General features: G+C 39.7%; 1 protein-coding gene across 1 annotated transcript in view; it reads right to left on the bottom strand.

Moving 5' to 3' along the window:
* Nucleotides 1-15,833, bottom strand: part of UNC13C (unc-13 homolog C) — a 482,392-nt gene that overhangs the window by 309,071 nt on the left and 157,488 nt on the right. Inside the window, exon 9 of the mRNA XM_075273478.1 lies at nucleotides 15,329-15,548. Coding sequence (XP_075129579.1) covers nucleotides 15,329-15,548 — 220 coding nt within the window. The remainder of the gene's footprint in view (nucleotides 1-15,328; nucleotides 15,549-15,833) is intronic.

Raw genomic sequence — 15,833 nt, 5'->3', positions numbered from 1 at the left:
TCTGGCTTTGGATGCTGAGAAGGCTTTTGATAGGGTCCACTGGGGTTACTTAGACAGCCTTTTGGATAAGTTTGGTATGGGGTCGGTCTTTAAATCTGCTATTCTGGCTCTGTACTCCCACCCGTCGGCTCGTGTGCTCTCATCGGGCTTCCTGTCCGAGCCCTTTCGGATCTCGAATGGTACCCGGCAAGGTTGCCCTCTTTCCCCTATTATCTTTGCGCTTGTGATGGAGCCCCTGGCGGAGTCCATTCGGTCGGCGGGAAATATTGAGGGTATTACTGTGGGTCGCCAGCAGCATAAAATCGGCCTATATGCTGATGATGTCATACTGGCCCTGACTTCTCCTGGTTCCTCACTGAGTGCTGCCACGGAGGTCCTAGAGGGATTTGGTAAAGTTTCTTATTATAAGGTAAATTCCTCCAAATCGCAGATATTGCCTGTTATCATTTCCCCCTCGTTGAGACGGGATCTCAGTTCTCAATTCCCTTACCAATGGAATGATTCCCATGTAACTTATCTTGGCATCTCCCTGACGGCCCCTAGTTCTGACTTGTTCTCTGCCAATTACATTCCCCTTCTGACCAAAGTTACTTCTCTTCTTGCTTCTTTCTCACAACAGATGTTGTCTTGGGCTAGCAGGATTGCCATTGTCAAAATGATGGTGTTACCCTTAATCTTGTATATGTTCCGTACAGTCGCTATCCCCCTCCCTGACTCATATTTTACCAAGCTTCAGTCTATTCTCTCCAACTACATTTGGGAGGGTAAGAGATCCAGGGTCCGATTTAAGGTGATGATGCGCCCTTGGTCCTATGGGGGTGCGGGTGTCCCAGATGTTAAAAAATATTATATGGCGTCTGTTCTGGATCAACTTAAGGTCGGGTGGGACGAGACTTCTAAATGGCGCTGGGCTGAAATTGAGGAATGCCTTCTGGACGCCCCGCTTATGAGTATTTTGCGCCCTAAGGATTCGAGTCCGCCAGTCACTTCCCCTCCCTTACTGAGTATTAGGGCCACAGTGTCTGCTTGGCGTTATTTTTTGTCATATACCTCCAGAGAAGACCTGGTCCCTTTATCTAAGTTACCCATACTATATCTAACCTCTTTTCTCCCCCAGCTCCGACTTCGTGGATGGGTCTCTAGGGGTCTCTATAAAGTTGCTCATCTGTATACGGATGACGGGTTTAAGTCGTTCTCCATGTTACAGGAAGAGTTCCAGCTCCCTAAAACGGATTTCTTTAAATATTTGCAGCTGCGTCATTTTTTTCAATCCTACGAGCCCTCTAGATTGACCTTTCCCAGGCTAGCTTTAAAGCTGTGGAATAGGTCCACGCCTGTTAGAGGTGGGTTATCTGTGTTTTATGGCTTTTTCTCTGTCCCTCCGGAGCGGGTCAAGCCGCTTCACCTGCTCCGTTGGGAGGTGGATCTTGCCAGAACCATCCCTCTGTCGGATTGGTATGCGGCAGCTGGGTTTGTTAAACGTGTATCTAAGGGGGCAGCACATTGGGAAACGGCTTTGAAAATTATGCTGAGGTGGTATAGGACTCCGACCCAAATGGCGCATATTGACTCTTCTTGTTCTAGGCTCTGCTGGAGGGGGTGCGGCCAAGTAGGTTCATTCTTGCATCTATGGTGGGACTGCCCACCGGTACAAACCTTCTGGATAGCGGTATTTCATTTCATGTCCGCCATAGCTGGTTTGGATATCAGTCCTTCTCCTGGCCTCGCCCTTTGTTTCTTAGATATTGGTAGTTTTCCCTCGGATATGCAGGTTGTTCTGGGACAGATCGTGCTCGCAGCTCGGGCCATGATCGCGCGTCAGTGGAAGTCTGCTCTTTGTTTGACCTTAGCTGAACTATTTCACCATGTGAACTTGGCATGTACCTTGGAACATTTGTTGTCTAACAAAAACCATACTTACGCCAAGTTTCGTTCCCAGTGGTCTCTCTGGATTTCGTACGTGGAGTCTACTAAGGGTGTTCTTTCTCCTCGGCCCCAGACCGCCCCCATGGGGACCCCCTGATTACTATCTGCCTAATATGTTGTTATCCCAGGTGGCTTTATTTTATTTTATTCAATTTTTTGGATGTATTTTGTGTTTCTCTGGTATTGTATTCAGGTATGTGGTTATGTTGTTCATGTTATTGTTTAGTTTTCTTGTCCTCTTCTGTTCCTATTCCGTCTCCCCTGTCTCTTTTTTTCCTGTTTCTTTCCTGTTCCCTTCTGGTTGTGTTCCCCCTTTTATCCCTTTCTTGTCTTCTCGTAGAATTGGTGTCTTTGTAGCGTTTGTATATCTGGTCCTTTGGTCTTTGTATGTTTGGTTATGTTAGTGTCAGCTTCTAATTTCTACTGTACTACTTAGACTCATGCCGATTCTTCTTATGTTTGTAGATGCTTTTTTATTATATTGTAAAAAACTTTCTTCTTTTCAATAAAAATCATATTTAAAATAAAATAATGTGTACTGACTGATGCTGCAAGGTGCACCTTTAAATTTTGTGTTCCCAGAAGGTTCAGACTAAAAATGTCTTTCATCAAAAATTTTTTTCCAACAATAAGACTATATTTAAGGACTGCCATTACAAGTAACCAGTGTGCCACCATCTGAGCTTTCCTCATTTTGTCGCAGTCATATTTTTATTCTACATACAAAGTATTCGGTTTCATTTCTTTGCCTTTAGCACACTTTCCATTTCTACACTGCACAGTACTACTCCACAAATTTCAAGTCAAATACAGATTCAATCTTTTTATACTGTTCTTCCTTTCGCGATAGCTAAAATGCTATTCTGATATATTAATTTGTTAATGCTTTGCTTTGTATTTCTCCATACTGGGTAAAATATTTGCCATTTGGTACAATTTCAGCTGGTACTATGAAAGCTATACTTCACATTTACCTGACTGTCATTTTTATGAGATAATTTTTTTCTTTGCTGCATTTTATGTTCAGCACTGGTACCATGCTTCTTTTTCTGTGTTCATTTTATAGTGAATACATACCCACTGGGCTGAAATTTTAACTCCAAAAGCATATTCTGCAAATGTAGCAGCAGAATAAAGACTGTGTCTTATAATGGTCTGCAGTCTGTCAATGGGCTAAAATATGCTATCAATCTCAGGAATGAAATGTCACATATTGTACAGTATCGCCTCTCTCTAACAGTTCTCTTTTTGAAAAACGGAGCATGCACATTTTAGCTGCATATATAGTTTCCCTATATATTGGAAAGGTGAAGAAAGAAAATACTTTTTAGGGCGGGTCCCCACATTGCGAAAACAATGCGTTTTATGTTTTATCTGCAAAGGCTTTTTGGCTAATCCCAACCACACATTGTAGAATAAAAATCTGCAGAACAAATGCTGTGATTTCAAAAACACTCACAGAAAGTCAATATACCTACATAATAGAGGCAGAGGAAAACTCTAGATTTTCTGTGAAAAATGATGCGGGAAAAAAAAACTTAATATGTTTCCGCCTTGGTCTTTTCTGCAGCATTTTCGGCTGCAGCTCGCTACGTGAGGTCTTAGACTACAGTGACCACATGGCAGAGCTTTATGGAACAATAAATTTGGCAAAAAACAATACTATAAAGTTAAAGAGGACCTTTCAGGTCCTCAGGCACATGCGGTTTTATATACTGCTAGAAAGCCAACAGTGCGCTGAATTCAGTGGACTGTCAGCTTTCCCATTATGTGCCCCAGGGCTGGAGATATCAGTGCCATTACCAATGTCTGCCCACTGCCAGAAAGGCGTTCCTGACAGTCTAGCTGGGCTGTGAAAAACGTCCCCCAGTACTAGTCTATGGACGAGCACAGTCAGGGGGGCATTCCTCACAGTCCAGCTAGACTGTCAGGAACGCCTTTCTGGCAGTGGGCAGACATTAGTAATGGCACGGATATCTCCAGCCCTAGGGCACATAACGGTAAAGCAGACAGTGAGCTGAATTCAGCGCACTGTTGGCTTTCTAGCGGTATATAAATCCACATGTGCCCGACGACATGAAAAGTCCTCTTTAATTGGTTAATTTTATTCCACAGAAAACGGGACAAACAACAATGGCAAAACTGATGATTTTCACGTGACTGCTGAGGCCAAACTGCAGGCTTCAGTGGAACTCCAAAAGACCTGGGAGAAGTCATCAGAACAGAAAAAGCAGGACACGCCAGGTGGACACCGGAGCATTTGGGACACGAGTATGTTTTTTTTTTTTTTCACTGCCCCCGGCTAAACAGGTTGCCCCCTTTTTTTTTTTCATGTAGATTGTGATTGTGAGCCCCACATAGGGCTCACAATGTACTTTTTTTTTTTCTTTCAGTATGTCTTTTTGGAATATGGGATGGAAATCCATGCAAACACGGGGAGAACATTCAAACTCCTTGCAGATGGGTTTTTGCCCTTGGTGGGATTTGAACACCAGGACCCAGCGCTGCAAGGCTGCAGTGCTAACCTCTGAGCCACCGTGTGGCCCCCAGGTTGTCCATTTTTGCCTAGACAACCCCTTTGAAACGGAAAGATGGATAGAGAACTGCAGTATAGAGAGAAGTGTGGCAAATATTTCATTATACCATTTTTTTTTGTAAAGGACTGTTTCAACACTGTTTCAGCAAACAATTTCTCATGATGTAATTCCTCTGTTATTCCTACTTGTGATTTATGAATAATTGCCCTTGTCAAAGGGGTGTGTTCCTATACAGTCTAATACTATTAGCACTGATTGGACAGATTGGACACACTCCCTTATTCACACAACCTTGATGCAGAATACTGACATCTTTTATAGCCTATTTGCATTTGTGTGACAGCTTTTCTCTTGTATTCTTGAGTCTACATAATAGGACAGGTCGCATAGTGCTTCAAAAAGATGAATGTGAATAGGCCCATCGAAATGCAATTGACTGTAGTGCAGCCATACGATATTCATGTGACTAGATCAGTGGTTCTTAACCTTGTTTGAGGTACCGAACCCACCAGTTTCATATGCACATTCACCGAACCCTTCTTTAGTGAGAAATCAAATATGATTTATTTCCAAATTCAAGACATAGGTATATGTTTTTTTTACTGGTACACAAAATGAACTGTGCATGTGGCCTAGGGTTCGATCGAACCCTGGTTAAGAACCACTGGACTAGAGGCTTAGCTGTCAATTAATTCACAAATTTCTATCAGGAGAGATCACGGAATAACTAATAACCAAGGTGACCTTAATGCAAATACTAGCACAGTTACAGCTACCACCATCTATATAACCTAACCTTTAACAATATGCCAGAAAAGCACAAGTTAAAACCCAATAATAGAACAATATATACAAAAGGTCAGTACCACGCTTCCTCACCATGTGGGATTCCAACATCCCACACCTCATCATTGCTTTGGAGATTGCCATTTACAGTGGAAAGTGTTCATACCCCTTGAACTTTTTCACATTTTTTTCACCACAAAATATAAATATATTGTATTGAGATTTTAAGTCATAGACCAACACAAAGCAGCAGATATTTGTGAAGTGGAAGGAAAATGATACATGGTTTTCAGAATTTTAATCAAATAAAAATCTGAAAAGTGTGACGTGCAAATGTATTCAGCTCCCTATATCAATACTTTGTAGAGCCACCTTTCGCTGCAATTACAGCTGCAAGTCTTTTGGGGTATCTCTCTACCAGTTTTGTGCATAGAGAGACCGAGATTTTGCCCATTTTTCTTTGCAAAATAACTCAAGCTCAGCCAGATGGGATGGAGAGCATCTGTGAACAGCAATTTCATGTCTTGCCACAGATGCCCAATGGGATTTAGGTCTGGATTTTTACAAGCTACTATACCTCCCTTTCATGGATGGGGATGCCTACAACCATTGTTCTATGCATGGATCTGTTCACCTCAGCCATAAACACTAATCGGAAGTCGTGGATTTCCAATAAATGAATTGCTTGTCTATTATAATAGCTTCCTTAAGGAATTCTACTACTATATCAATTAGGCACAATCTTACATCTATCTCCTACTGAACTGGTAATTTTGAGGAAATGTGTCGGGATTTGGCAATTGTTTGGGAATTGGTATTTATCTGTATTTATTGTTGGATAGGTTTGGTAATATATATTGTCCTTGTTGCTCTCACTTAGTGGAAGTGTGCTTGTTTATGCCCTGGGAGCCTTTAACAGTATAGGTACCATACTGTCCAAAGGGTTGTTATGCTGCCCAAGTGACTTTTGGTATATAGTATTCTATTATTGGGGTACAACTTGTGTTTTTATTATGTATTGTATTAAAGGTTACATTTTATAGATAGTGGTTGCCCTATCTGTATGTTCAAATGTATAGCAAGAAAAACAAATATACAGCACATTTCAGAGTTTTAAGAAAAGTGCAGGATTTTAGGGGAAATCCAAGTACTTTTCTAAAACAGATAGGTCAGAAGAACTGACGGGTCCATTTGATATTTCCATGATTCATGACATGAGAGGCAGACACATAGTAGAACACATGTAATGCACATATCACAACATCCCTACCTGGCCTTTGTGGTAAATGTATGGATGGTTTTCAAGATACTCGCCTATGTGTAATCATATCCTTATTAAATTTACACTAAATCACACATACTTTCGGCACCATGCTTTAACACTTTTTGTGCCAAAGAATTGATCATTTTAGTTTTAGTGTTACTTTAATGATGCTGTCATTTTAACGGTGAGTAAACTATTGGACATATATATATGTTGTATGTAACATTCACGCTGTCACGCTGTTTTTTGGGGTTTTTTGTGTTTCCTTACAGGAACAGAAATGCAAAAGCAATGTAAAACAAAAACCAATGCCACCTTACAGATTCCCCCAGGTTTGTATCATGGTGTCCAGCACAAAAATAGAACAGTATGTATATTTTATGTTCAGAATCCACACTATAATCCAATAAAGCTCTTATGGCTTAACCTGTGTTATAACAACATTACTGGGCACAATGAAGTTATATGTGTTGTAAGACAAAGTGTAGAGGAAAGCAATAATTCAGTGTAATGGTATCTCTCAATGCTTTATTGATGTACTAAATGTGTATTTGTACATAACACTGACTGATACCAGGGAAATTCATCTTTGGTCTCCTTAATGGAAATTCAGGCATGTAGAACGCCACTTTCAAGTAATTACTATCACTCAATGAATGGATTATGGCGCATGACATATGTTTATGCAATTAATGATGAAGTAATCATTGCTATCTTCCCCAATTACAGCACATACAGCCAACTAATTAGTCCCTTGCAACTCTCTCAAAATAGGCACATACTTAGGATATAAAGCCAGTTTTACAACATTCACATATTATTCTCAGACCAATTATTCAGGCAATAATACTCCTCACACAAGCTTTCAAAAGTTCATTATAATTTTGTAGCAAATGACAGTGTTTGCATGATTTAGCCTTGCTCATTTCCACCTGCCTCCAGTACCTGTATGAGAAATGATCAAGTCCCACTTTAATTCAGTCTGGAGAAGTTGGTTAACACTGTATCTAAGGGGTTGTCCTAGCAACCCAGTACCTCTATGACCACCCCCACGTCTTTGAAGGGGGCCATGATCCTTATTCATCAGCTCAGGACTGCAATCCTCTGCTTCAGTCTCCGTATTATGTGATTACGCAGGCTGCTAGCCTATGCATATGCATAGGCTAATTGCTGTTATATACTCCAATTAGCCTCTGCCCGCGACTTCGTCTGCGTGTTGTTGGCATCGATGATCCACCTGCTCTGGCATTTCGGAAGCTCTCAAGCTGTCCTGCTGCTGAACTTGTTCCTCGCGCCGTATCTGTGATTATTCCGACATCTCAGCAGCTGGTTGGGATGCCATATAATGAGTGTATTTTTGACGTCGATGATCCGACTGCTCTTGTGTTTCGGCAGCTGTCAAGCTGGCCTGCCGCTAAACTCGTTCTTCGTGCCATGCTTGTGATTGTTCCAGCATCTCAGCAAATCGCTGGGACGCTATATAATGAGTGTGTTGTGGCGTTGATTATCTGCCTGCTCTGGTGTTTTGGCAACACTGAAGCTGGTCTGCCACTGAATTTGTTCCTCGCAACATGCCTGTGATTGTTCCAACATCTCAGTAGCTGTTTGGGACACCATATAATAAGTGTGTTTTTGACATCGACGATCCGCCTGTTCTGGCGTTTTGGCAGCTGTCAAGCTGGCCTGCCGCTAAACTCTCACCGTGCCTGTGATTGTTCCGGATTCTCAGCAGCTCGCTGGGACGCCATATAATGAGCGTGTTGTTGGCATTGATGATCCGCCTGCTCCAGTGTTTCGACTGCTCTAAGAGCCACTTGACACCTAGCTTGCTCAATCCTCCTCAGCTCCACTTGAAGAGAACTCTGTTGTTTTCTGGCTACCTTCACAGCTCTGGTTGTTTTAGAATTTTGCGACAAATTTGATTTTCTTTTTCCCCAGTATTTTTAAAATTTGCAAACTGCCAATTTGGAATAAAGGTGTTTAACCATGTCAGTGTCTCAGCACTGAAGCAGATCAGAAAATATGCAAATGTTTGTACACAATGGACTCAGTGTTTGCTGTGTGTTTACATAGAGAGATAACAGAGCAGGCTTTATCAGCAACCTCCAATTAGCTGAGATAAGCTGCTGCCAAGAGCAGTTTAATATAGTATATGAACATAAATTCATAACAGTCATGAAGTCATGTCATTTAGCCTAAGTGTTAATTGAGGTTACAAACTATGTGCCAAATTTCATCCAAATCTGTACAGTCATTTTTGCATGATTGGGTAACGAACACACAAACATCCAAACTTTCACATTTTAATATTAGTAGGGTACTTATGTATTGGAGTGTATAATACACAGTGTATAAAACTGAACCAGCAATCATAAGATCACTGGTTCATGTCCCCTGTTGGAACAAAAAAAAAAAAAAAGTAGAATAAATAAATTAAATGGTGGTATCACCGTGTCTGATACAAACTGTACAATAAAAGTAAACCATTAGTTAACCTGCATGGTAAGCGCTGGAAAAAAAAAAAAAAAAACTAAAAAAAAACCTCTACTAGTAACAATTTTTTACCATCTCACCTCACAAAATATGGAATGAAGAGTAATGAAAAAGTCATATATAGCCCAAACTAGTACAGCTTTTCCAGCAAAAATAATCTGTGAACAAGCGCTTTCAATAGAAAAATAAAAATGTTATGCCCCTCAGAAAAAAACATTTATAAAATTTTGTTAATAAGTTCTAAACACCCCAAAATAGTGTCATTAGAAAATGCATCTCATTCCTCAATTTAAAAAAAATATATTATATGGCTACATCACAAGCAAAATTAAAAAAAATTATAGCTTGTACATTATGACGACTAAAAAAACAAAAATCGCTATATATTTAGGACAAAACTGACTACAGCAACAAGGAAATGTATAAACTGTGAGAGGGTGTATAAGAATACATGCCAGATTTAGAACTTACAAGAGAAAAGACAGCAGAAGTGGCCCTCCAATCATAGGAACTACTGGAATTCTCACTTTTCATTTTCAGTTGCGCATTCATTTCTGGAAATTAAATTACTGCAACACTCAAGGTTTAAAAATGCTCGCTACACCACTTCATAAATCCCTTGAGGTGTGATGCTTCCTAAATTGGGGTCACATGTCTGTGGATTTCACTTTACTGGCATTTCAGGAGCTCTGCCAAAGTGGCATGACGTCCAAAAACCATACTGTGCTCCAAAAATCAAAATAGCGCTCCTTCCCTTCTGTGCCCGAATGTGTGCACAAACAGCAGTTTATACTGACATATGACATTAAGTACATTATCCTGGGTACAACAGTGTCACATATGTGGGCATAAACTGCCATTTGAACACACAATAAGTGTGATGTGAAGGAGCACTACGTGCTTTCAGAGCACAGATTTAGATTGTTGGTTTTTGGATGCCATGTCACATTTGCAGAGACCCTAAAATTTATCCTACAAAGTGGGGTCAATTTTTGGGGAATTCCAATTTACTAGGGCTCGGCAAAAAAAACATGGCTTGTCTGTATTGTCTGTATGTTTTTCTGCCATATCTCTTTGTCTACTTTTGTTGTTCTTTTATTGGAACATTTATTTACTAAAAATTAGAAAAAAAAACAACACAGTGCTTCTTCCCTTCTGCCGCCTGCTGCTGTGTGCCCAAACAGCAGTTTACACCCACATATGCTACGTCTTTGTACTCCAGATAATCTGTTTAGTAATTTTAGGAGTATGTTTCTCTGATGACACACTGTGGGCACAATGTATTGGGCACTGAAATGGCATATGTCTTTAAAAATTAAAATTTTTACTTTGTACATTAATTTTTTGGGAGGAATATTGGGCTCAAAATTATAATTCTCATTGAGAAATTCTTTGAGGGTGTAGTTTCTAAAACTGGGTCACACAATTGGTGTTTCCATGGTACTGGTACTTTAGGGGTTCTGCAAATGTGACATGGCACCTGAAAACTATTCCAGCAAAATCAGCCCTACAAAATCCAAACAGTGCTCTTTCTATTCCTAATGCCGCCATGTAACCATACAAAATTTTATGATCACATATGAGGTATTGCCATGTTTAGTAATAATTCGGTAATAATCTGTTGTGTACCTTTTTCTTCTTTAACCCCTTGTAAAAATGAAAAAATTAGGGCTAAATGCTCAGTTAATTGGAAAAAAAATTGGGGGTTCCATTGTACTGGAACTTTAGGAGCGCTGCAAATGTGACATGGCACCAGAAAACAATTCCAACAAAATCTGCACCCAAAAAGCCAAATAGCTCTCTTTCAATTCCAAACCTGCCATGTACTCATACAGTAGATTACGACCATTACATGAGGTATTGCCAAGTTCATGAGCAATAGTTTAACAAACTGTGGGGCCTTTAAAATACCCCTAAGATCTGAAGTGGTTCTAACAAATGGGTTGTGGAAAGTGTCTTGTAAATCTGAAAAATTGCTGTTACACTTGTAAGCCTTCTAACATCCAAAATAAATTAAAGGATGTTTAACCCCTTCCCGCCGATGGAATTTTTTGATTTTCGTTTTTCGTTTTTGACTCCCCTCCTTCTAAACCCATAACTTTTTTATTTCTCCGCTTCCAGAGCCATATGAGGTCTTAATTTTTGCGGGACAAATTTTTCTTCATGATGCCACCATTAATTATTCTATATAATGTACTGGGAAGCTGGAAAAAAATTCAGAATGGGGTGGATTTGAAGAAAAAATGCATTTCTGCGACTTTCTTACGGGCTTCGGTTTTACGGCGTTCACTGTGCAGCCAAAATGACATGTCCCCTATATTCTGTGTTTCGGTACGGTTCCAGGGATACCAAATTTATATGGTTTCATTTACATTTTGACCCCTTAAAAAAATCCAAAACTGTGTTAAAAAATTTTTTTTCTAAAAGTCGCCATATTCCGACGGCTGTAACTTTTTTATACGTAAGTGTACAGGGATGCATAGGGTGTCTTTTTTTGCGGGGCCAGGTGTACTTTTTAGTTCTACCATTTTCGGGAAATGTTCTTGCTTTGATCACTTTTTATTCAAATTTTTATCAGAATCAAAAAAGTGAAAAAACGGCGGTTTGGCACTTTTGACTATTTTTCCTGCTACGGCGTTTACCGAACAGGAAAAATATTTTTATAGATTTGTAGAGCGGGCGATTTCAGATGCGGGGATACCTAACATGTATATGTTTCACAGTTTTTAACTACTTTTATATGTGTTCTAAGGAAAGGGGGGTGATTTGAACTTTTAATACTTTTTATATTTTTTTATAATTTTTTTACTTTTTTAAAAAAATTTTTTTTGCATTTATTAGACCCCCTAGGGGTGTTGAACCCCAGGGGGTCTGATCAGTAATGCAATGCATTACAATGCTAATGCATTGCAATGCATTGCAAAAAATCATCCTTTCTTTTGCAGGCTGCATAGACCAGCTTGCAAAAGAGACAATTTGCAGACAAGCCTGGGAGCCTTGTACAGGCTCCCGGCTGTCATGGCAACGTGACGTCGGCCCTGGAGCATGTCCAGGAGCCAGCGACCACCGGCAAAATGGCGGCGCCCATGCGCCGCCGGGAAAATGGCGCCTCCGGCGCCTTTGACCGCGGCGCCGGAGGGGTTAATGCCTCCGATCGGTCCGGGGACCGATCGGAGGCATTAGAGCCGGTTGTCTACTGCTTAAAGCAGTAGACACCCGGCGGCTATGGCGGCCGCCCGGCTCCCGGGCGGTCGCCATAGTTACAGACCCGACATGCGCCGTACTATTACGCCGCATGTCGGGAAGGGGTTAAAAGATGATGCCAGTATAAAGCAGAGATATGGTAGATAAGATTTATTAATGTATTTGGGTAGAATTTTTTCCAAATTTTATGAAATTTCCTTTTTTTTTTTTTTTTTTAAATAAATGTATAAAAATTGATCAAGTCAGGGTGGATAAGAATGGGACTGTTGAATTCCTTTTTTTCATAGGAAGACAAACCACTTCTAGGCATGTTTGGCAGCGGCAATCTCATCCCCTTACATTCAGTACACAAGCACTGTTTGGCCTAGCTGAGTGTACATGTGCATAGACAGTTAGATGAGAATCTCTATCAGCTGACAGCTATCTTGCAAGTATGGTCAGCTTTCGACTCATTTTCTCAGTGTCTAGCAAGGAACTCTGATTTATGACATTCATGTCTAAATATGATTTTGTAGTTCAAACAGATCTTTACAAAATATTTCATGATAAGGGATTATGCGTCTTTCTACACTTTACATTTTTGCAATGATAGATGATATGCTATTTTTTAAAATTTCATTGTGAATAGCATTGCTAGTAATATGAGTGAAATTGCTGTACAGCACCCTAGAATAAGTTAGCACTGGAAAAATTTCCTGCTGCTATACAGAAACCATACACATGCTGAGACTGCCAAATCTGTTATTGTTATGTGTCTTTATTTAGCAGTTTGAGAGGACTATGTTGTATTATTGTGAATGTAATTTTAGATATTCATATGCTAATGAGACTATTTAGATATGTATGTGTTAATGAACACCAGGTATTTATGTGGTAATGAGCCTGGCTGGTAGGTGTATTCACACAAGACAGAATTAGAACAAAAATGATTAGTCAGCGGCAGGTAGTCAGCTTGTGGACAGTTTCCAGGTAGCAGAAGACGTTTTTCTAGACAGTACAGTGTCAAAATGTAATGAAAACTAAGTAAAAATAAATAAGGAAGGAGTTTTACAACAATGTTTTCAAAGATGCTGATATTATATCCAAAATATGAGTTCATATATATGGCACGATATTATTGACTCTTATACACTTAGCAATTATCAGTTTGAAGCAATGCATTTAGTGGAGAATGTCTACAGATATATTTCTATAGTGTTCCATGCGTCGCAATGTGCAATAATTTTTACTTATAAGGAACATAATTATAGAGATAGAAGGTTCAGGTAAAGCAATATCAGGCTAAGGCCCCATATAGCAAGCCGCAGCAAAAAAAATGCGGTGGGAAGAACCTTGGCGGAAATACTTTGTGGGTTTTTTTCGCAGTATTGTCCACAGAAAGTCAGCAGAGTTTTCCTTACTACCACTATTATACCTATATGGTATAATTTACATGCTGTGATTTTTGAAAACGCAACATTTCTGCTGATTTTTGTCTGCTATATGTGGATGGGATTAGCCCATCCACTATGCATGTACTGTAATTTAGCAGAGTTTTTTGCTGTGGAATTTTCACTGCGGCCAAAACACTGCATTTTCGCAATGTGGGACCCTGGCCATGTTGTGGAAATAATGGTAAAAACACAATTGTTTCCCTAAGTCTCAAAGTTCTTGTGCCATATTATGGACATGTCCAAAGTATATCTGAGTTGTCTGATGACAAAAATAAGTTTTGATTGATTTTCAAACGCAAATAATTTCAATTTGTGTTAATTCTGAAAACGTCATGGGTAGTTAGCTTTCAGTCCCTGTCATGACATCTTGGCAGTGTAGCTGTTAGATTCTGACATAGGCAGATAGCTTCCCCTCTCTCTATCTCTTCTGTGTTAATGTCATGACAAAGGGATTTTATCTGTACACCTATTACAAAACTATTGTACTGAAAGGGGTTTCCAGGAAAGGTCATCAATACCTGATCGTGGGGGTCTGAGACCTAGTACCTCCAATTATCAGCTGCTCAAAGTGACAGAAGAGCTTGTTTGAAAGCCTATTCCTCTTCACAGGCCAGTGACATCTCAATCATTCATCCCCCGGGTCTCTATCCAGCTCAATCCCATTCAAATGAATGGAACTAAGCTTCAGTACCAAGTATAGCTGCTACACAATCAATATGCTTGATATTCAGTGCTCTTATTCTCCATGTGGGCAGTAACTTTTTATTGACTGGAGAACAAAATAGAATTTACATATAACTTTCCACGGGTCATCTCTTTTGAGGTGATGAACTGATTTAAAAAAAAAAAGGCAACATTATTTAATAATATATGGCATTTTGCATTTTGTACTTGGTGTGTACAAGTTGTTGAAGAACTTTTTGTTATATTAGTCAATCTCCTTAATCAAACTGGATTTTCATTTTAACAATATCCTTTTATTAATTTCCATATTAAAGGGAGTCTGTCAGCTGTAAATTAGCTATAACACTAATCACAGTGACTTGTAAAGGTGATTCTACAGTTTCCAAATATACCTCTGTTATTCAACTCTGGATCCTATTGTCATGTAAATTGTTTTATATACACCTGCAAATGAGGGGGAAGTACTTTGCCCATTAATTTGGAGCTAGACCAAAGTCCACCTAAGCTAAGACATAATCCAAAGCATATTTCCCCTCATTTGCATAATACATGGTGTTTTATTTGGGATATGTAGAATCACCTCTAACATTTTCTGTGATTAGGTTGATAACCAATTTACTTCTGACAGATTGTCTTTAATTAAAGCAAATATGAACACAGTGTATATGATAGGATCTGGGATACATTTTATGTACTGTATATTGCATATATTTTATTTATTCTCTCACAGATGACTCTACTTAAGACTGCTGCCTTCCTATTCTAATCAGAAGTTCCCTACAGTACACTGTGCTATGCATCACTGAGAGGTCAACATTGATGGGTAAAGCATTGCCAAGCACACAACAGAACATTCTTGGGAATCTGACATTTGTAGGACAGTCAACACAACAGGAATTCTCAGCCTAAGAGCTGTCAAGCAGAATCTGTCACTATTACATTAGGAATAATTTATTACCTAAAACATAATATATACTGTTACACAAAGATGTAGTACTCACTTTGCAAACAGTCAGCATTAAGGAGGTCTTGACATTTTTCATGACACTTGACGCCACACTCTGTACATCTCATGCCCTGTCTTGCAATTCCCCACAGTAGACCTTCACATTCATAGCAGTACGTTGGTGTTGTTGCAGTCCATACTTCAAAATTGTGTGGTGTTGTAGATGATATTGGGTAAATAAGAGCTTGCAATGTCTTCTTAAAGACATGAGCTTTCTATTGAGAGTAAATACATGGGAATGGTTAAAGTAACTAAAGTTAAAGTAAAGTTACTGTTGTTTAAAATATTACAGAAAATGTTCCCACAAACTACACATCATAGGATCAGAGCTGAAGTGGTTAATCTTTGTCTTTGGAACTTCTAGGCATGCGCAGTCGGCTCTGCCGTTGGGCCTCGGACAGAGACAGCTGTGCATGCCCGCAGCCATTTTCTTTTGGCCGCTTACCCTAGCTTACTGTGTAAGCAACCACAAGAAAATGGCCCCTTACCTGAGTTTACTG

This window comes from Leptodactylus fuscus, chromosome 5 (genome assembly GCF_031893055.1).
Source record: "Leptodactylus fuscus isolate aLepFus1 chromosome 5, aLepFus1.hap2, whole genome shotgun sequence".
Taxonomy (NCBI): Eukaryota; Metazoa; Chordata; class Amphibia; order Anura; family Leptodactylidae; genus Leptodactylus; species Leptodactylus fuscus.
This window is presented reverse-complemented; position numbering and strand designations above follow the sequence as displayed.